The sequence below is a fragment of the Myotis yumanensis genome, unplaced genomic scaffold, assembly GCF_028538775.1.
Source record: "Myotis yumanensis isolate MYYU_CA2020_CCGP unplaced genomic scaffold, mMyoYum1.0.hap1 SCAF_4, whole genome shotgun sequence".
Classification (NCBI taxonomy): Eukaryota; Metazoa; Chordata; class Mammalia; order Chiroptera; family Vespertilionidae; genus Myotis; species Myotis yumanensis.
In genome coordinates this window covers 80,682,773-80,703,259 of record NW_027223755.1, presented here as the reverse complement: position 1 = coordinate 80,703,259, position 20,487 = coordinate 80,682,773, and the positions used below count along the sequence as shown (strand labels likewise).

At 48.3% G+C, this 20,487-nt stretch overlaps 1 protein-coding gene across 11 annotated transcripts in view; it reads right to left on the bottom strand.

Moving 5' to 3' along the window:
• CUX1 (cut like homeobox 1) overlaps positions 1–20,487 on the bottom strand; it is a 375,359-nt gene that overhangs the window by 81,480 nt on the left and 273,392 nt on the right. For 8 of the 11 annotated variants that reach the window (XM_070412732.1, XM_070412734.1, XM_070412727.1 and 5 more), the window contains 2 exons: positions 15,141–15,245; positions 7,780–7,968 (listed from right to left, as the gene is read on the bottom strand). In XM_070412732.1, coding sequence (XP_070268833.1) covers positions 7,780–7,968; positions 15,141–15,245 — 294 coding nt within the window. The remainder of the gene's footprint in view (positions 1–7,779; positions 7,969–15,140; positions 15,246–20,487) is intronic. The other 3 variants (XM_070412733.1, XM_070412736.1, XM_070412729.1) reach the window with 1 other exon arrangement.

Sequence of the window (20,487 nt, the reverse complement as noted above, 5' to 3'; positions counted from 1 at the left end):
AGAATCTCAGAAGGTGCTCATGAAAAAATGATTACTTCATTCTTCTCTTTATGGTGGAATAGCAGGAAGCACTAATGTGCCAACCCTCCCAAACAAAAGATTATCCAGTGCTGCTGGGATACAGAAATACCTTTCAGACTGAGGAATTCACTGACGCTGGATACGAAACACATAAAACTTGGTCATGTTCAGAGATCAGGAGAAAGGAAGAAAAACAGCGAGAGGGGACAACATGGAGCACTTTAGAACCCAGCATGTCAGTGAACCTGGAATCAGTTCTGTCTCTTGCAACCTGGGTGACCTTGGACATGTCAATAAACTTCTGGTCTATAGAATGGGATATCAGCAATGACCTTAAAGGGTTTAGCTAAGGGGCACAAAGGCAAGGACATGGTGCAAATGTTGGCACGGTGGGCCTCGGATGTGGGACCATTACCATCGCCAAGTCCCAGTCCACTTTCCTGAGAGCACAGTTGCAGGTCTTTTTTGCAGACCTGAGGTCGGCCCCGATCAGAAGGCTCTAGGACTGGAGTCTGTCATTTGGTTGGGTATAAACATTCACTGAGGACTAAACAGCTTCCACTGAAATTTCTGCCACCAGCTCAATTAAGAACCCAAGACCACGCCTCTGAAGCTCTGACGATGTCTCTGCTCGTTGGGCAAATGGATGGAGGTCTGACCAAGCTTGTCCTGACCTGTGAGCACTTCAGCTTGTCCCCACAGAAGTCTCCACAGAGTGCCAGGAAGCACAGGCGGGGCTGACCACTGGCCTCTGACACCGTAAATGCCATCAAGGAAGAAAGACCAAACGTCCTTAGCTCAGTTCTGTGACCAGAAACTCCTTGCTGAGTACCTAGAAAGCCTACTTCCAAGCCTCAATCTGGAAAGGGCAACAGGTGCTTAACCTGCCGTTCTCACCGGACAAAGATCCCTCTCTCAGAATCGCTAATGTTCACTGGGTAGGCCCAGTTCTATGCTTGGTTCTGCATCTTGCTATCTTACTTAATTGTTGCAACACCCTGCAGAGGCATCTATCTGCCCAAAGAAAGAAAAAGAATCACTGAGTTCTACAATCAGACCTCGTCAGAGCAGAGGCTGCCCTGCCCGCCTGCAGCAACTCTGAGAGGAAGTGAAAGGCTGGTGTGCTGAGGCCAGGCAGTGCCTGCTGCAAGGCTGTGCTGAGCCTCACAGGCCGGACGGCAGCTCTAAGATGCAGGGAGACCTTCACAAGACACTTAACTTCTCTAGGCTTCAATTTGTTCATAAATGGGGGCTGTGATGCACACAGTACCATGCTTCTGCGAGGCTTCAATGAAATAATGCGTATTAAGTGCTTAGTGCAGTGCTTGGCACATGGTAAAGCACTCAGCAATGGCCGTTATTATTGTTTCCCTAGTTATTATTACTTTACCCTTGGATGTGACTAAATTGTTTCTGAAGAGGCTCTATGGTTCTGAATCCAGGGGCTCTGTTTATGACATTCTCCACTTCCCAATGTCATCTCTCAATGTCCCCATTGTTCTGTGGCAGATCCATGGGGAAGGAACAGAGGTGCCTGGACCGATTCTGGCTCTTAAGTGCTGATGGCAGGAAAGGCAGCCCCATATCCAGTTCCATGAATGCAGGATTTGGAAGCCAGATTATCTTCCTGAAAAGGTACTTATCTAAGCAACACACATGGGCTTTATACAGACAGGTGAGAAATGGCCACATGTCAGAAACAGGTTGCTAGCCCAGGCTGAGTTGTGACCATGGGTGATGGGCTTAGCAAGCAAGCAAGCAAGAATGTACTGGCTGCAGTGCACACACTTGGGAGAGTGAAATGAAGAAAGACATAGAACAGTGGTTCTCAACCTTCCTAATGCCACGACCCTTTAATACAGTTCCTCATGTTGTGGTGACCCCCAATTTCATTGTTACAAATTGAACATAATTAAAGCATAGTGATTAATCACAAAAACAGTATGTAATTATATATGTGTTTTCCGATGGTCTTAGGCGACCTCTGTGAAAGGGTCTTTTGATCCCCAAAGGGGTCGCCACCCACAGGTTGAGAACCGCTGACATAGAGGAAGTAACAGGAGAACCTAGGCTGGGTTGCTTTGGTTCACTGAGAAGAAAGAGGGTTAGCCTGGGATGAGCTGCTGCTGCTCATTGCTCCCCTGGTTGCAAATCTTGTGGGGTCCCTTCGAGTTTAGGAGATGTAGGCCTGTGGGGGAAAGGAAGGGGGAAGACAATGGCACGGGGTTCCTGTAGGGGAGAGGGCACTATATGAAGTTCTTAAATTCCTGGCTAAGACTCAAATATAAGAAAATTTAATTTAAAGTGCAAAGTATTTTGGTGTGTAGCAAGTTAGGCAACTACACTTATAAACAATACCTTAGTCAAGTTATACCACAGGGCTTTCCCTGCTCTGGGGCTGCCAACTTAAGGGGCCTCTGTGGCACGGGACACAAATACAAAGACCCTGGGAAAGGCCTCATCTTCCAGGCCGCACAGCGAGGGGTCAAGGCAGCAACACCTCTTTGTAATAAACAGACTGTGGGCCAGAGAGGTGACTATGTTGCAGTTTGCAGACAGCTCCACCTTCCTCCTCCAGGATGATCAGAGCTAGGTTCTTGGCAGTGCTGTCTGGAGACTGACAGTTCAGGTGTCGGTGTGTGACGCCTGGTACTCAGCTGGAGCCCTGGGCTGAGGGGCCACCAGTCGGAGCTGAGCAAGTGTGACTGGGCTCCCTGGTCCAGGGCAGGGGTCTGAGGCATAGCTCCTGGGGTTGATACAGATTTTCTGGGGTCTAGGACTAGGCAGTGTATGCCTCCTTTTCACCTAAATGGGGACCTCCTTCAGTCCCCACTGTTCCTCGGTGAGAGGTAGCATCTACTGATGCTGGGTAAGGGGGAGAAGCCCAGGGATGGCTGGGTGGGCGCTGTGCACACATGGATGCTGAGAATTCAAGACAAAAAGAGGAGGAGACCACAGGCCAGATAGGGGCTTGGCGGGGAGAGTGATGGCTATGTTGGAGCGCTTGCTGCAGGCAGGAGAAGGGTAGCTCTGGATAAAGGCCCTTCTATGGTAACCCTGTTACAGGTCACCTCCAACTTCCTCGAGCTGTGATCTAGGTGTGACCCAGGCACAGGGCAGAATGGTGTCATCACACAGCAGGAGGGTCCTGGCCCAATATAGGCCACCTGGACATTGCAAGTCATGGTCAGCTAAGGGTGCTGCAAGCTGGGGACTATGCAAGTGAAACACCAGGGTTTACTCACAAGTGACTAGAGCACATGCATCTTCCTAAGAGGATTCATTGTAGATTCCCACAATTAGCTCCCTGAAGCACCTCCAGTAACACCCACTGGTTCACAGCGATTTACAGGACACTGCTTGAAACCTCCAGCTCCTATATCAATCCTAGCACAGCTCCTTTGGTTTCTGGAGATTGCTCCTCCTAGGCCTCACCACTGCTCCCTGAGTGGTACCATCTTCGCCCTTCCTCCTCCCCAGGGAAAGCTCACTGTCCTTCCTCCAATCTGCTCACAGTGCCTTCAAGACCCAACCAGGGCAAGGCTCTGGGAGGCTCGGTCCTAGGCTCCTCTGCTTTCAGGATGCAGATGCTCGTGCCGTCCAGGGTAAGTCTCCCCTATGGTGGTGGGTGGGTGCAGTGGAGGCACATGCATGGGTCTCCCATATACAGCGCCAGGCTAGAAACTACAGGGCCTGGCCTCTCCTAACTTCAGTGACTTCGTCCACAAAGCAGTGATCATCATGACCGCTCACCTAGTGAGTGTCAAATGGGATGTGGATATTAGAGCTTTATACACTGCGATGTTGCTAAGATGCTTGTTAAAACATGATAGAGGGCAGCCTTTATGCAGAGTCATCACACTGCCTGGTGAGGAAACTTATGTAACCAAAGAGGCAGTGTTCAGAATTAAAGGCATGGAATGACTGTAGAGACGCAGTAATCAGTCTTTTGTTCCCGTCCCAACCTCCTGAGGGACACAGCAAGCTCTACAGCGGCTCAAGAGGACCACCAGCACGTCAGGAGGTGGGGTGAGGGGCCCAGAGGGTTGGGGATGCATGCGCAGCTTGGAGACAGTCCTGCAGGTCACTGTAATACACCTGCCCAAAGATGTAATTTCTCCCTATGGGAGACTGGCATCCTTTTAGCTATCTTTTCTCATAAATATAATTTTAAATGGAAGCTTTTGGAAGCATTGTTTTCTGTGCTATAGTGAACATAATGTAGGTGACTGCCTAATCATACTGCCTCTATTTTTAAAAAATTTATTTTATTTTTATCTTCAACCAAGGAGAGTATTTTTTCCATCGATCCTCTACAGAGAGTGGAAGGGAGAAGGGAAGGGGAGAGAGAGATAGAAACATTGATGTGAGAGAGACACATTAACCATTGCCTCCCGCATATGCCCTGGGGGTGGGGAATGAACATGCAACCTAGGTATGTGCCCTTGACCTGAATTGAACCCTCGACCCTCTGGTGTGCATGCAAGCTGATGCTTTAACCACGGAGCACACTGGCCAGGGCTATACTGCCTCTGTTTTCAAGTATCCCAACAGAAGACAACAGAATAGAGTTATGAAAAATAGCAGCCCTGTAACAGCAGTGGGTTATTTCATCAATTACGAATACAGAATTGTACGTTACAAGTAGCACTGTGCTTGAGCACTGGTAGGTGAAGCAGGAGGAAACTCCCGCTTCTGAGTCTATTCCCATGTCTATTTGACTGTATACGGAGAGTGATGCGTTTATGGTGAAATTGGCTTGAAAAAGCGAAACATGGGGAGAGAAAGACTGGTAAACATCCAACTGTCAATTTAGCCCCAAAACATCACAAATCAATTGTCTAAGTGAAGAGAAGAATCTCAATCACAGAGATTGGGAGCTTCAAGGTGCTAAGGCAGGTGACCAATTAGCCCCCAGAGCCATCCCATTACAGACAGCACCAGAGTGTGCCGGCAGAGAGACGAAAGACTCCCAATCACCTCAAGTCTCAAGATTCTGCCCTTATGCCGCCTGCCCTTGTGACACCAACTGCCCACATTCCACCAGTGGCTGCCATTAGCATTTGCTTCAAAGGCCATTGTTAATGTTCATGGCAAAGCACCCACAACTCCAAGATGCTGAGGTGGCTGGAAGCTGCAGCATCCTCAAACTGATCCAAATTTGAGCCCCACACAGTGTCCCCAAAGCTGGACAACATGGTCCAAGAAGGAAAGGGCTGGGGGGAAGGGGAGGAAAGAGGTGGGGAGGGAGGAGGAGAGGAGAGCCCCGGGAAGTTCAGGGACGGCTCACTGCTGCTTCTGTGCAGCCACCACCGCTGGGTCACAGACCCCTGTTGCAAAAGCATCGGGCTGTCAATATGACAGGCCTCATTCATAAAATAGTTTCCTAATAATTGTACCGCTGCCTAGTTTAGATTTGAGACTATAAATTATACACATTAGGGGGGGAAAGAGCCCTGGGAAGGTATCTCATTCAATTAACCTTACTCCTTTGGGGAAGGCTAATGCCTTTTGTGTGCAGGTTCGATATTGGGGAGGTCTTCACTCCTGGCGAGAAGGGGTTAAGATAATTAAAACCAGAGAGGTCTTGTTACTAGAGGATATGTTTTGATTATTAGATCAGATGAAGATAAGGGAGCAATAATTTTGGAAGAAGTATTGCCGAATTGTTTCATTAACTGCACAGTATTAAAGATTTCCCCCAAGATATGGATAAAGAACATTAATTTGTGAAAACTGTGTTTCATTTTTTGTGAAGGCAAACATTAAAACCTTAACTGGTTTAGAGGAAATTGCTCTAGAATAAAAAATGCAAGCTCTACAGCCTTCCTCTTATGTAGTCCAATGCAGAATGCATTTGAGTCAAACCCTTTAATGGTAACAGAGGAGAGAAAGGCAAATTATCTAATAATAATGCCAATGCTAGGGTCAGAAATAGCTGTAACATGAGAAAATTAGATTTAATCTAGAAATAAAAAATGAGCACTAGTACTCACTGAGCAGGCTGATGAGAGAAAAAGACACAATGAAGAAATAAATGCCATGGTTGATGACAAATGTGACTAGGTCTCACACATCTTCCCAGTCACAGGACTATCTCCCCCAAGGAGCCCAACCTGGCAGTTTCTTGGGCTGTGGATGAAACCTATCCCAAAGAGGCAAAGGAGAAGCTAGCGAGGGAGGGCTGTGGGTTCTGCCAGTGCCAGCGAGTTGCCATGAGGACAGACTTATTGGTACTTAGCTCTGGGTCAGAAACATGGTCATGTGTCAAGAATAAAACTTTCAATGACAAAAGAAAATCAAGATGGCCCTACGACATTCTAGAATTACTCTATATAAGAAAAAGTTGTTCTGACATTTTTACAATTAAGCTTGATACACCTTATTTAGCATACAATGATTATACTTGGCATTCATTCATTCATTCATTCAATCACGCATCCCACAAATGGATGCTAAGGGCGGGGGGTGCGGGGGGAGGCAGGAGGAGGCCCAAGTGGGCCTTGTGGAGGGACAGCAGAGTGGAGAAAGGGAACGTCTGGCCTGGGAGCAGGGGCCAAGCCTGTGCTGGTAAGATACTCTGAGGCTCTCTGACTCCGACATGCTAGGAATCTAGGGTCCCAGGACTATCTTCAAATTACACTAAGTAACTTCAAATGATAGGAAATAGCTTAAGTAAAGTATATATATTTCAATATAATGAAAAAGATTCCAGGTTCTGAATTTGGGACACAAAGTTATGAGAAACCTCACGAGGACCTAGCTTTTGTCTGGGCTGCTGTGATTCTGCCTGGGAGGAAAGAGGCCAACTGTGTGAGCTGTGTTGAAGTAACACATTTTAGGCAGCTGTGTGTGTCCCAGGCCTGAGGGACAAAAAATGATCTTGCAGCTTGAGAGTAAGGTCCAGGGGGCTCGAGTACCTCTTGCTTTCATTTCATCTGGGCACAGGCAGAGCTCACATTTCAGTGTGCCTGGGCAGCCCAGCAGAGCTGACTAATGGCATGTCTATGCAGACAGTCTGCGAACTTGACAGCCCCTCTCACCCACCCAAGAAGCACATAGAGCCTCCAGGTCCAACACTGCCAGCCACAGCTCTCAGGTAGAAAAGCAGTGCCGTGGGTGGGCGGGCACTGAGGATGGGGTTTCTACCAAGTGTGGAAGGTGCTGCCCAGGCTGGAGCTGGCAGAGAGGTTCAAAGCCCACCTCCCTGCCTTGGGTGCCAGGACTCTGCTTCTAGCTGCTTCACAGAGGTTCAAGGTTGCCATATTTGTTGACAATTCCAGATGTGATGCCTTCCAAAAAAGAATTCTGATGGAATTTAGACACCCATGCTTCTGACTGAGGTCCTCCAGGGAGCCTCATGCCATGTCATTCTGTTCTGACTGGAGGGAAAAACTTGTTGATGGTTGGAGCTCAGACTAAGAAATATCCAAGCAGTCACTTTTGCTTTTAAAAGAGATCGAATTTTAACCATTACCTTTGCAGACGACTAAAATGAGAATACCTGTGCAATCAAGGCAGGGCCAGGAAGGCAGCTTCTGAGATAAGGCCTCCTGCCATGGTCACTACACCCATTGGGCATCCCAGATGCTGGGCAGAAGCGACCATTGAAGAGCTCTCAGGGTGTCGGTGGGGAGCCAGAACCATCATTGCAGGCCAATCCCAGGCTCCCTCCAGGGCCGTGTGCGGAGGAAAGCAAAGGGTACGCAAGTGCACGTCCAGCCCTCCCTTGCCAGCCTGCCCCCACAGTGTCCTTACTTTGAGCGTGCTGTTCTTGGCACTCAGCTGCTGCTCGAGCTGGGAGATCTGGCTGGCGGAGTTCTCCCGAAGCTTGGTGAGGCTAGCCTGCAGTCTCTGCACGTCCTCCACCAGCTGGGCGATTTCCCGCTCTTTGGCAGCCAACTCAACTTCGAGGCTGGAGCGGGTCAGCACCTCTATGGCCTGCTCCTGGGAAGGAGAAAGGAAATGACAAAACTGCACCAGCTCAGGCAGGTGCTGGGGTTAGCTGTGCTGGCAACTGCGGCAAAAACAGGCAGATGGGAGGATGTGGACGGTGAGCGCATGGTAAGACATTACTTCTTGCCTCTGCTTGGAAGGATCTACTGACTGCCTTCCCTACACCACCCTTCCATCCTCACGGTGAGCTGCCATCCATCGGGTCTGTCCACTCAACAAGCATTTATGAGTATCAGGCACACAGCAGTGGACAAAAGGGTGGATGTCCCTTTCTTCACGGGGCTTCTAGTCAGTGGGGTGGGTGGGTGAGTACACTAAATGCATTTATTAGCAGCATAAAATGCCGGAGAAAAGCTGAAACAAGAGGTCATGGGGTCAGACTTCAGAGAGGAAGTTGGGGTTTTTAATAAGATGGTCAGTAAAAGCCTCATGAGATGGTGATATCTGCTAAGATCTAAAGGAGGCGACAGCAAGCGCCTTGCTGGTGGCTGGGGAGGAGTGCTTCAGCCAGGGGAATGACAAATGGGAAGGCTCTGGAATGCTCCAAAGCATTCAGGTGTTCTCCCACCAGAAGGGACTCAATGTCTTTTGGTTCCTTACAGAGCTGTCTAGATGCTATGTTGTTTGACAAATTGATTTTCAGACTCAGCATTTTAATAAGAGTTAAGAGATGTGGAAGATGCACATTTGGGATTTCTTTGCTTAAAAATTCTTATGATGATTGATTTTTTTAAAAATCCTCACCTGAGGATATTTTTCCATTGATTTTTTTAGAGAGAGTAGAAGAGTGAAGGAAAGACAGAGAGAAATATTGATATGAGAGAAACACATCGACCGGTTGCCTCCTGCATGAGCACCAACCAGGGCCCGGGCCAGGGAGGAGCCTGCAACTAAGGTATGTGCCCTTGACTGGAACTGAACTTAGGACCCTTCAGTCTGCAGGCCGACATTCTATCCACTAAGCCAAACTGGCTAGGGCTGTGGTCGGCAAACTGCGGCTCGTGAGCCACATGCGGCTCTTTGGCCCCTTGAGTGTGGCTCTTCCTAAGCCTTAGGAGTACCCTAATTAAGTTAATAACAATGTACCTACCTATATAGTTTAAGTTTAAAAAATTTGGCTCTCAAAAGAAATTTCAATCGTTGTACTGTTGATATTTGGCTCTGTTGACTAATGAGTTTGCTGACCACTGGGCTAGGGTATGATGATTGATTTTTTTTAAAAAACTTACCCCCTTCCCCAATTTGTTCATTGTGAAAAATATGTAAAACAGGGAAAAGATATTAAAGAGAGAGAGAGAGAGAGAGAAAAAAATTAAATCTGTAATTCCACTTCCTAAGGACCAAAGTAGTGCGTTTTCAAACTTTTGAAAGTAATGATGGCTCCTGAATGATTCTGGAAGCTTTCTGCAGGGTGGATATACTTGGGGGCATGGCAACAGGAATGGGGAGGATAAACCTGCATGTGACAGCAGAGACTCAGGGCAGCTCACACTGCAGTGTGGAATGAATGCCATCACCCTCGCTGTCATCTGCTGCATGCCCTGGGGATTGAACCTGCAACCTGGGCATATTGAGACGGTGCTCTAACCAACTGAGATACCAAGCCAGGGCTCACTTCACACCTTGATCTTGCCTATACTGAGGTAGAAAACAGCAGCTGCGCCCTAGCCTCTTTGGCGCAGTGGATAGAGCATTGGCCTGTGGACCGAAGGGTCCCAGGTTTGATTCCGGTCAAGGGCACATACCTCAGTTGCAGGCTCCTCCCTGCCCATGCCCTGGTCAGGGCTCGTGCAGGAGACAACCAATCGATGTGTTTCTCTCACATCAATGTTTCCATGTCTTTCCTGCTCTCTCTAAAAAAAAAATCAATGGAAAAATATCCTCAGGTGAGGATTAAAAAAAGAAGAAAAACAAACAAACAAACAAAATGGCAGCTGCAGCCCCAGTTGGCAGGGACAGCCATGCCACTCTATGCATGATGTGCCTGTTACGGGGTTTTCGCCTTTGGGGACAGCGAGTCACCCAGGGAAATAAGGTTACACATCACCCTCCTGGGAAACTAAGCCCTTTACCATTTAAGAATGTAAAGTTTTATGTGCAAAAAAATGATTCTTTCCTGTTTCTTTGATTTGTATAATATCGATTAGAAATTAAAAAATAAAAACAAAACTCTCCTTTACCACAGAGTTAGGGGAGCACCACCCTGGATCACACTGGGCAGATCAAGGTCAGGGGCCTAAGACAAGTCTTCTGGCAGCGCCAGGGGTTAGCACCTAGAGCAGTGAAAGAAGCACGCGGAGGTGAACCCCAAGGAGGGAGAGAAGGGCACAGTGGGACAGGGCTGGTGGATCTCATCAGAAGGAAGAGGGGCTCCATTCGAGTGGATACCGCAGAAGGGCACAGAGGTTGGAAAGGGCATGAAGCTGGCACAAGGAGGGACTGATGCTGAGAGGCCAGCTCGGAAAAGGGCATGTTGGTGACCGACGGAATGGTCAGCAGGTGCCAAAGCTGCCTGGACTGGTGGCACAGGCCTGGGGGTAGTGGGGGCACAATGGCAGTGACATTCGGGAAGGTGGGTCTCAGGGTGGGGTAGAATGAACCATGTTATCTAATTTAACTTATTTATTAATTTTCCAACCTGAGGGATGGCAGCCATAAAAACTGTTTCAAGTGCTCTTAGGGGAAGAGTCTGTAAAACAAGCCAAAAGGTGATCTGGGCTTTGCAACAGGCAAGCAAGTTACTATATCAGGGGCAAGTGGTTCAAACAATACAGGGTGGGCAAAAGGAGGTTTATAGTTGTGAATATATGAAACACAGAGTGTATACTTTTATTATTATTTTCCATATGAAAACTGTAAACCTACTTTTGCCACACCCTGCATATATAAAAACAGCAGCTCTCGGTGTTGAACCTGGGCTCAGGATGGGAACCTGGCATAGGCAGTCCCAGAGGGCCATCTGCTAAACTCCTGAGGCCCAGTGTGGCCTGGCCACAAGCTGACTGTGTGACTGTGTGAACTAACTCAGGAACCTGGGCCACAGATTCCTCATTTATAACATAGCAAAAACCAATCGAGTCTTGCATAAACTAAATGAGATGAGGTGAATTACCCCAAAGCAGTAAGGCCTTGGAAATCCGATAGAAAAGATCACCCTACTCCAAGCCCAAATGTGGCTCACTCTCCTCTCACACACTAGGACATCCTTGTTGTCTCACTGTGAAGACACATGGGAAACTAAGAAAGAAATGAACAAGGTCCCAGGAAATGATCCACAGGCTGCAGGTGGAGCAGAGGCCTGCTCCTGGGTGCCAAAGCTGGGCCCTCTCAGTCTGAGGACAGCTAGAAAGGAAGTTCTATGACAGGGTGAACAGGGGCTCAGAGGAGGGGTGGCCTTTACAGCGGCAGAGAGGTTGGTGCCAGGCGGCTCGGATGCTGCTGATATAATTACTGAGAGGTGAAGCATCCATGGATTTGAAGAAGCCCAGGACCACAGGTTCCCTCGTGTCTATCCAGGCCTCTAGCCAGCTGCACCTGAGCCACTTGGGGGCTTTAGAAAACATATGGGTTCTGGGCCCCACTCTGGAAACCATGGTTCCGAGGGTTTGGAGTAGGGCCTGGGACTCCCTGGTGATTCTGGTAGGGTTTGGGGTCAGAACCCTGGCTTGGACTTTAGCCTCTAAAGCAGCGGTTCTCAACCTGTGGGTCGCGACCCCTTTGGCGGTCAAACGACCATTTCACAGGGGTTGCCTAAGAGCAACCTGCATATCAGATATTTACATTACGATTCATAACAGTAGCAACATTACAGTTATGAAGTAGCAACAAAAATAATTTTATGGTTGGGTCACAACATGAGGAACTGTATTTAAAGGGCCAGAAGGTTGAGAACCACTGCTCTAAAGGAAGGGACTGACTTTTATTCAAGTGACAAGAGGCCCCTGTGGGCACCAGAGTGAGGTCCTGAGAATCTGTCCCAGCAGAGATAGTCCCATGACCCAGGCTTCCAAGGCCTGTGAGGGCACCCTACATTCCTCACGGGGGCTGGGTCTCAGGTGTGGGGGGCACTGATGGCTCAGGAGCCAGGAGAGGATACGTGGGAATGCTCTGCAGAGTCTAAGAACATTATAAAAAAAGAAAGGGCTTAAGATGATGATAGTGTGTGTGTGTGTGTGTGTGTGTGTGTGTGTGTTTCCAAAGGGAAAAATTAACGAGAAAACAGAAGTTACTGATGTACTAGTCCATTAAATTTTGTCCCTTTGAACCCATTCACCTCCTCTCTCCCAACCTGCTTGTGTGAAATATCACAAGTTGGGCAACTGTCTAGTGAGTCCTCCTACTGAGATTAGAACATCGAGGCTGAAATAAGCTAGATAATCATCTTTTATCCTGCAGCCATTTTCATATTAAATATGAATGAGATGCAGGAGCGCTACTCAATGGGAGGAAAACCTAATTGTGAAACGATGGTGCGCACAGGACCCTAGTCTGTGAGATCCTTGGAGTCGAGGCTGATCGTAGCTCTATTTGCTCCAGCGGGAAAGATGAGAGAAGGGGAACCTCAGCTGCTTCTCTCGCACTGTCACCTCCGTTCCTGCCAACGCCAAGCGGCTGAGGTAGGCTGGGTCTATGCAGTGTGTGCACCTGATAGACTCACCTGAGAGACAGAAAGGTATACTTCCTAATATTATGGTTTGCTTAGGTTCAAGAAGGTGAAGGAATAATATTTGTCTTGGAACTACCTGACAAAGGACCTGCAAGTATACTATTCCATTTAATGCGCAGGAAGGTGGGGTAGCTGGATGTGGGGAAGCGTAGACTTTGGAGTAGGACAAACATATGGTCAAATGCCAGTCTGACCATTTTCTAGCTGGGTGACCTTTGGCAAATTACTTAACTCCTCTGAGCCTCTCAGTTCCCTTCCCTGTGGTACGAGGATGCTAAAACCTGCCTCGAAAGACCCAGTGTCACGAGGCAGCAATGAAGCAACCACACAAAGCCCCAGCAGGGCCCCTCACGCAGAGCAGGCACTCTGAGTGGCAGCTCACCTTCCAAAAGTGGCAATTCCGGTAAGACACCCAGTAGATCGGTCTGGGCCTTTACTAGATCTATAGAGTCTACTGTTTCTCTGCTGAGTCCTGCCAGCCAAGCCCAACAGACATTCCCCTGCTGGCCCAGTTTCCGGTGCTTGCTCCCTGGCTGGCTGAGCTGACTGTGGGAATGCACACCCGAGGGAGCCTGGCAGAGCCGCTCCTGGAAGACTGAACCTGTGCCATGTAAACACTGTACTTAGCCGATGATGAAGTGTTTAAGCACCCCTAGGATCCACAACTTACTCTACCTGCAAAAACATTCATTCTCTTCTGAAATGTTTTGGTTGCTACAGTCCAGGATGGTGACAGAAATACTTTCAATCAAGGCACCGAGCTCAGGAGCCCTGTGTGGACACATTGGGATGGACGGCTTTCTCCTGAGGACCAGCATTCACCACGAAGGCCAGGAGAAGCCACACTGACTCCATCTTCGAGGGCTTCCTCACTGTGACACTGGGGACAGTCCACGTAAACTTGGAGGAGGGGACGTTGACAAGCCAAGGGCCATTTCAGGTAAAATTAGAACCACAGTCTGTGAAGCATGAAGGACGTAATGGTTCCTAAATTGAAGAACTTTTCTCCATATACTGGGATACTTAAATCATGTTTTACTGAATGTTAATGTAAAGAAAGAAAACAAAAATCCATTCTTAAAAGAGGTCCTGAACTAAAACTTTGCTTTAGATTCATTCCTGAGGAATAATTTAAAAGTCCTAGTCTAAGGTGGCAGAAGCTCCCCGGCGCTCGAATCCTGGCATGGCCACTGGGCCCACGCATTCCGGAGCCGGGGCTTACATTCACAAAGCTTCCATTTCTTCACCTCCATAAAGAAATAACAAAACCCCACTTACGGGGCAGGTGGAATAATGGCTGTCAAACTGACTTGTGCCCAACTGACACATGCTCACTACAACCACAAGCCTTCCTGATTCGACTGCTCTCTGGGAAGGGCCTGGCTCGTGCCTGCTTGCTCTCCCAGTGCCTACCATGGGCCCGGCACACAGCAAGGGCTCTGTAATTCTGTGTTAAGGAAAAGGACACCTGTGAGTGCAGTTCACTCATCATAGGCTGTCAGAGCTGAAGGTACCTCAGGATCACTTATTCCTCACTCTACACACAGGAACACTGAGGTCTAGGAAGTTTAACTCCCTGGATGTGTACAAAAAGTGACAGAACTGAGCTTCAAAACCAGGGTTCCTGAATCACAGATAATGATGCCAACCACATAAAAGTAATTGCTAAGGTTTCCTGAGGACTTTTATGTGCCAGTCTGTGCTTTGCTTAGATTTCTGAAACCCTTGTAAAAACCCATTTTACGGATGATGAAATTGAGACTCAGGGAGGTTAAGTGACTTGCCCAAAGTCACAGAGTTGGGGTCTGAGCCCAGGAGTGTGGCTCCCATATCCAGGTCTTAACTAGATGCTGCTCCATATAACTACTCAGCACTGAAGGAAAGAGTCTAGAATCCGATGGCTGTAAGCCGCCTCAACCAAGCTGGGAAAGTTCCAGCTAAGAGAAATTTTTATTAATATTAGAAAAACCAAGAGGTGAAAGCACTGGCATGAGTGCCTTACTCTTCCTGAATGCCTACACGTTAGGCAAGATTTGGGGGATTTGACTCAGAGTGGGTGCTACCTTATTATCTCCTTGGCTTTCCCAGCTCATCATGAAATTTTTCTCACTCTGGAAGAACACATTCAGGAGAAGACCAAACCTCCAATTTTCCTGTGTAATTTTGGCAAAGCTCCAGTTTCAGATCTCCACCCATCTGCCAGCCGCCACCCCACAAGCCTAGCTGGGAAGACGCTCCCTTTGGTGATGGGATCTGTCTCCACCTCCACGCTGGGCGGGCGTCACGCTGACCACAGAGCATCGACGCAGAATCAGCAAAACTCTTCCTTTGACTCTAACAAGTTCCATCCCCAAATTGTTAAAAGCATTCCCCACCAAGACAGCAGTATTGCTTAAAACAGTCCAAAAAGGGACGTTAAAAAGCAAAGGAAGAGAGCAGCTGTAACAGAGGTACAGATGCCAGGCAGACAGAGTCCCCACAGGGCCCAGCTACCCACCACGTCCGGCGCCTTCTGGATCTGCGAGGCCAGCTGGAGAGAGTGGTTGGCTGACGAGAGCTGCTCTCTTAAGGTCTCCGCCTCTCTCTGAGCCACCTCTGCCCTCTGAAGGAAATGAAAAGGGTGAGAAGAGAAAGTACATTCAGTTTAACAACTGACAATTATTACAAGAACATTCATCAATTCATGCCTGACTGACTATAATTGATTTTCCTAAACACTCAACCTAATAAATGCTAGAAAAAAACATAGAATGTGATGGATTTTTATTTTAAACAGTACAAGGAAGAAATAATTGAGCGATTATGACAGTAATTTAACGCTAGGAGCAAGGAATCCCCTGCTGATAGTAATGCTCCGGCCCACTGAATTTCCCAGACTGAATAAATACAAGTGGAAATGGAGTCTTTTGATTCAATTTCTTTCTCTTCTCATAGACCAAGAAGATTTTATTGCAGGATTACTCCTGGGAGTAATTCTCACGGGTAAACAGTGAATTAAAGACACTCTGGCCATTCTCTTCCTAAAAACATGCACAATGTTGTGGTTGTTTTCCTTCGGCAAGTATTTCCATAAATGTACAGGGTGTAAATGCCACTTCTTTTGTGAGGGCCAGGCTTATTTCAACATATTTAACCCTTCACCCGACAAAGGTTTCTAATGCCGATGCTGCCATTCCAGCCAGCAAGCCAATTTGGGGCCAGAGGCAGGAGGGTGGCCAGGCCCACTGGGGGTGGGGAGGAACAGAGCTGACTACAGGAAGGAGGTCCAAGAGAAATGAGTAAACACTTCTATCATTTGCATGTAATTCCCAGCCAAGGAAACCAATGCCACTGGATAGCCAATCAGGATTTCCCACTGAATGGCAAGAATAGGTCACCCTAGTGTCTGCCACGTGAGAGGCACTGTGGTGCAGTGGGCAGAGGTTGGGTATTTGGGGAGAGAGGGACCAGGGCCAGTTACCTAACTAAGCTTCCACCTTCCCATCTCCAAAATGGAAACGCCGCCTCGCTCTCAGAGACTTCGCAAGGATTAACATCTGCAGAAGTGCACGGTACATAGAGCTCATTCAGAAAGGTTTTATTAATGGGCTTGTCCTGATTTTACAATTACAATGAGATGAAACTCTAAGGTGGGTGAGAAACGGTAGCTAATTCACATTGGACACGCAGGCTGAGAAATATCGTGCCCATTCTTTCTACCAGACTTACATTCTGCTAATAGAAAAGATTAACGAGAAAAGCCTGGCTGAGCAGGGCTATTTCATGTGTTTTCTCATTTTGTGGTGTGACGTTATGGGTCTACTAATTGCTAAGAAAGACTGAAAAAGATAAACAAGAAGTTAGCCTGCCCCAGTACTTGCTGATCAATCTTGTTGTATAAGAACAGGCCGGCAGCTTTATCCCATCATGTGACGGCAGCACAAATCTATCTGCTCTGCCTACAGACAAATTAGGATATTCCCAAGAGCAGTTACTTCTGTAGGGTGGTGCTGGTGGCCGCCTGCCCTGCTTCTCCAGGAACTCTTGGAATTGCACTCAATCTAATTCACACGGCGCCTGGCCAGGTCTGTCTGTGCTCAGGAGTTGCCTCCCTCCCTCTCTGCTCCAGAGACTCTAGAACAGTGGTTCTCAACCTTCCTAATGCCGCGACCCTTTAATACAGTTTCTCATGTTGTGGTGACCCCCAACCATAAAATTATTTTTGTTGCTACTTCATAACTGTAATTTTGCTACTGTTATGAATCATAATGTAAATATCTGGTATGCAGGATGTATTTTCATTGTTACAAATTGAACATAATTAAAGCATAGTGATTAACACAAAAACAATATGTAATTATCCATGTTTTCCGATGGTCTTAGGCGACCCCTGTGAAAGGGTTGTTCGACCCCCAAAGGGGTCACGACCCACAGGTTGAGAACCGCTGCTCTAGAAGCACCCACCAGGAAAGGTGGCAATGTGCCCGTGTGGCGAAGATGGCAAGGTGATTTCTAGTTCATGCTAACTGCAGGAAAGTCTTTTCAGTGAGAAAGATTTCCCAAGGTTATATCTAAACGTGCCACTCCAAGTTTCTTCTGATAAACATGTCCTATTACGGAAAGTTTACTCTTCACTTTCTAGTTAGCTAAACCCTTGGGCATAATGTCTCCATGACTTTGCCAGGAATAAGGTGCATTTTGACACAGTTGTAGTCTCGTTGCCTAGGAAAAGTATTTCTTAGCCTGGTGGAGGAGGTGCTCTGGTAGCAGCCAGGCGGCAGCATCACTGCCCACCCTGTCTGGCAATGCTGGCTCCGAAGTGCTTCGGAACCACCAGGGCTCGGCAGCCTGGGCAGGAGGTCCCCGACCAGGATCTCATGCAGGCATTTAGCTGCTCAGAGCAGAGTGCTGTCTCATCAAAGGCCAGTGGCTCACAGAACAGGGATCTAGCTGTTGATGATTTCACCCTTGGTTTGCATAATTTTTCCAGAGCTGCTGTACTTCATTCCGTTTCCAAGTTCATGTACAGAGTGGCTGTGACCTTTCCATGCTGGTCACAGCCGCTAATCACATTTGGCTTGGCTACTCCATGCAGCTTTGTGATTGTTTAGAATATGTATTGTTTATTTAGGCTTTATACCTTGAGTACATAAAAAACAAAACAATAAAAAAAAATGAGTTGAGGTGGTTTGTGCAGCCAAACATGGACAAAGCTGAGCAACTGAAAATGAAACAGGACTGAGAGTGGCTGAGAGGGAGATTCTGTAGTTGTAAATTTAGTCCCGTCTTTGGCAGCTGAGGCAGAAAGGGGTACTATGTCGGGTCGGCACCGTGGTGTCACTTGTTTCTGGGGTCTCCCATCTTCCCACTGTCCACAGACCTATCAGATAAAGTCTGGTTGTTTCTAGAATTGGAATCAATGGCAGGAGATGGAAAACTTTGGTGCTGTTTTCTTATCTGGAACCTCAGACACAGAGATGTGGCTGCTATGAGGCAGACACTCCATTCTGTTTTCACTGGTGGGGTCCCTCCTCCCCTGTCCCTCCAGAGGCAGAGCCTGGGGACCAAAGCCAGGGCTCCCACCGGCAGCTGGTGACAGCGCTGGGTGTGGTTTAGTGGCCACCCCATGACAAGAACAGCGCCTTGCCTGAGCTGCTCTCCCGGAGATTCCGCTTGCTGGCTGTTGCTCACTTTCTTTACTTTTCTGAGAAGTGAGAGTAAATGCTGGAAGTAAAAGAGAAGCTAGAGCCTGAGGTGACCCCACTTCAGTGATTCTATAGGAGAGAGGTGAGGAAGCTCTACTAAGAAGCTTATTGCCATGTGTCCCAATAAATGTAGCCCTGCACTGGCAACCAAAGTCCCCGGATAGACCTGCTGCCCATGTTTCCAGGACTCAGCGCGCATTGGTTTGGATTTCTTTCTCAGGTCAGCCAGGCTGAACGCTGGAACTACAAAGGCTACCCATGTAAACCTTACTTGTCACAGCCTGAATCAACTTCAGGAAAGCCAGAGGAGCCAATTTCCCTATCTCCTCCTGCCCTAGGGACTCTCTCTCTCTCTCTCCATGTCTTGAGGCCCACCTGACCTGGGAGCCCAATTTATCACACAAAGAAACCAATGTCCCCAGGAGACCCAAGGAGTGACCAGGGGTGCACACATGGCCAACTTACTGGCAAAGAGCCCAGGTGAGACCAGCACTTCCAGCAGGGCCTGCTCGCAGCAGGTGCTCAAAACTATTTGTTATATGACTGGGGGTTTGATGGGTGGGGGAACTCTCAGAGGTGTGAATGCTTACCTCAGTCTAAAGGTAGGGAAGCATGTGCTGGGAGACAGGATTTGCTCAAGGCCACATGGGTGGGAAACGGGAGATCTGGGATTCAAACTCCCCACCAGAACACAGAAACCTTGGTCAAAGAAAATACCACGCCTTGCACTGAGTTCTTTTTCTCTTTGCATTTCTCTCAATCTTGACTCCTCCTCCTTAATGGAGTTAAACTGTGGTTTCCAACTGAACCACCACCTGAGAGGGTCTTCTGTTAGGATAGTCTCTTCCTTAACCATCAGGCAGGTGGCAGGAGGGGGAGCACTCGCTGAGAGAACATCCTCCCGCCCTGCTGGGGCTGCTCTGAAAGGAGGGGCGGGTGGAGGCGCAGCCAGAGAAGCCAACCCAGTCACTAGGCCCACAGACAGTGTTTCATGTGGTTGGAGAGTACACAGTTGTGGTTTCTTATTTCCTATGAAGTCTCAAAGGTTCTGAACCTTTATTGCCACCAATTACGACAGTATTAATGCAAGTGCCTTGAAGTTTAACAAACAGGTGCAAATGAGACCGGACCTAACTGATGGTCGGTAGTGGACGCTCTTCTACTTCTCCACACCAGACGCAAAAGCACTTCAGCAATAAAATAGAGCTGCAGGTCTCAGCAGAACACCGTGACTACAAAGCTTGTGCAAAAATACTGTTAAATGCCAATGAACTAGTAAACTGCTCCTCCTGGGGGTTTCCCCTGATGGGGATGGGAAAGGCGGCTGAACCAGATGTCTGGCTGTGCCCATGCTGGTGTGTGGCCCTCTGTAGACCTCCTTCTGCCCACTCCACCTCCACTCAGCTCCACTGGGACCGCCTCACTTCAGGCCCATGTCTTCTTTGCCTCGATCTATCACAACAGCTGCTTACTGCTGCCCTGGCTTCTGGTCTTTCTACTCCCATTCATTCTCCAATGTATAGCCAGAGTGATCCTTCTAGGACTCATCTGATATCTTACTTCCACCCATGATTCCACACTGCTCTCGGGATGAGGTCCTCCACACACCTGGCTGGATCCCTTGCTATAGGCCCACTCTCCCTCTCTGAACCTCATGGTTCTGGCTTATGGGATGGCCTACACACCCAGAGCTCATCATGTCCCTCCTTGCCTGCCTGAATGCGTCCTCATGCCTCCCTGGGGAGTTTTTCTCCTTGTGAGTCGTCCTTGTCTACCCACTGAGCCACCTAGTTCAATCCTTCTGTCCATTCATACTCTGTCTGATGCCCCATCTCATATTCTCAGTGAGGGTTGGCCAGTATTGGCCTGCACAATTCTGGTGCAGGGAGCTCACTCCCTTCCACCAGCCTCTGAACTCAGCCATGAAACAACCAGACCCCTTCTCCTGGCCAGCCCTGAGGAGCTACAAGGACACAATTTACCATGTCCCCGCACTAGGCCTTCCCCTGTGTAATCTTTTAGCATCCTACATTCCTGAAATTATTCCTCTGGAGCTTGGTGTCGAGTCCCTCTGTCGTCTCTCTCTGCTCCCCAAAGATCAGGAATATCCTCAAACCTCCTGGTGTCTTTTGTGTTAGGGTCCCTTCCCTGTCCTGGCCA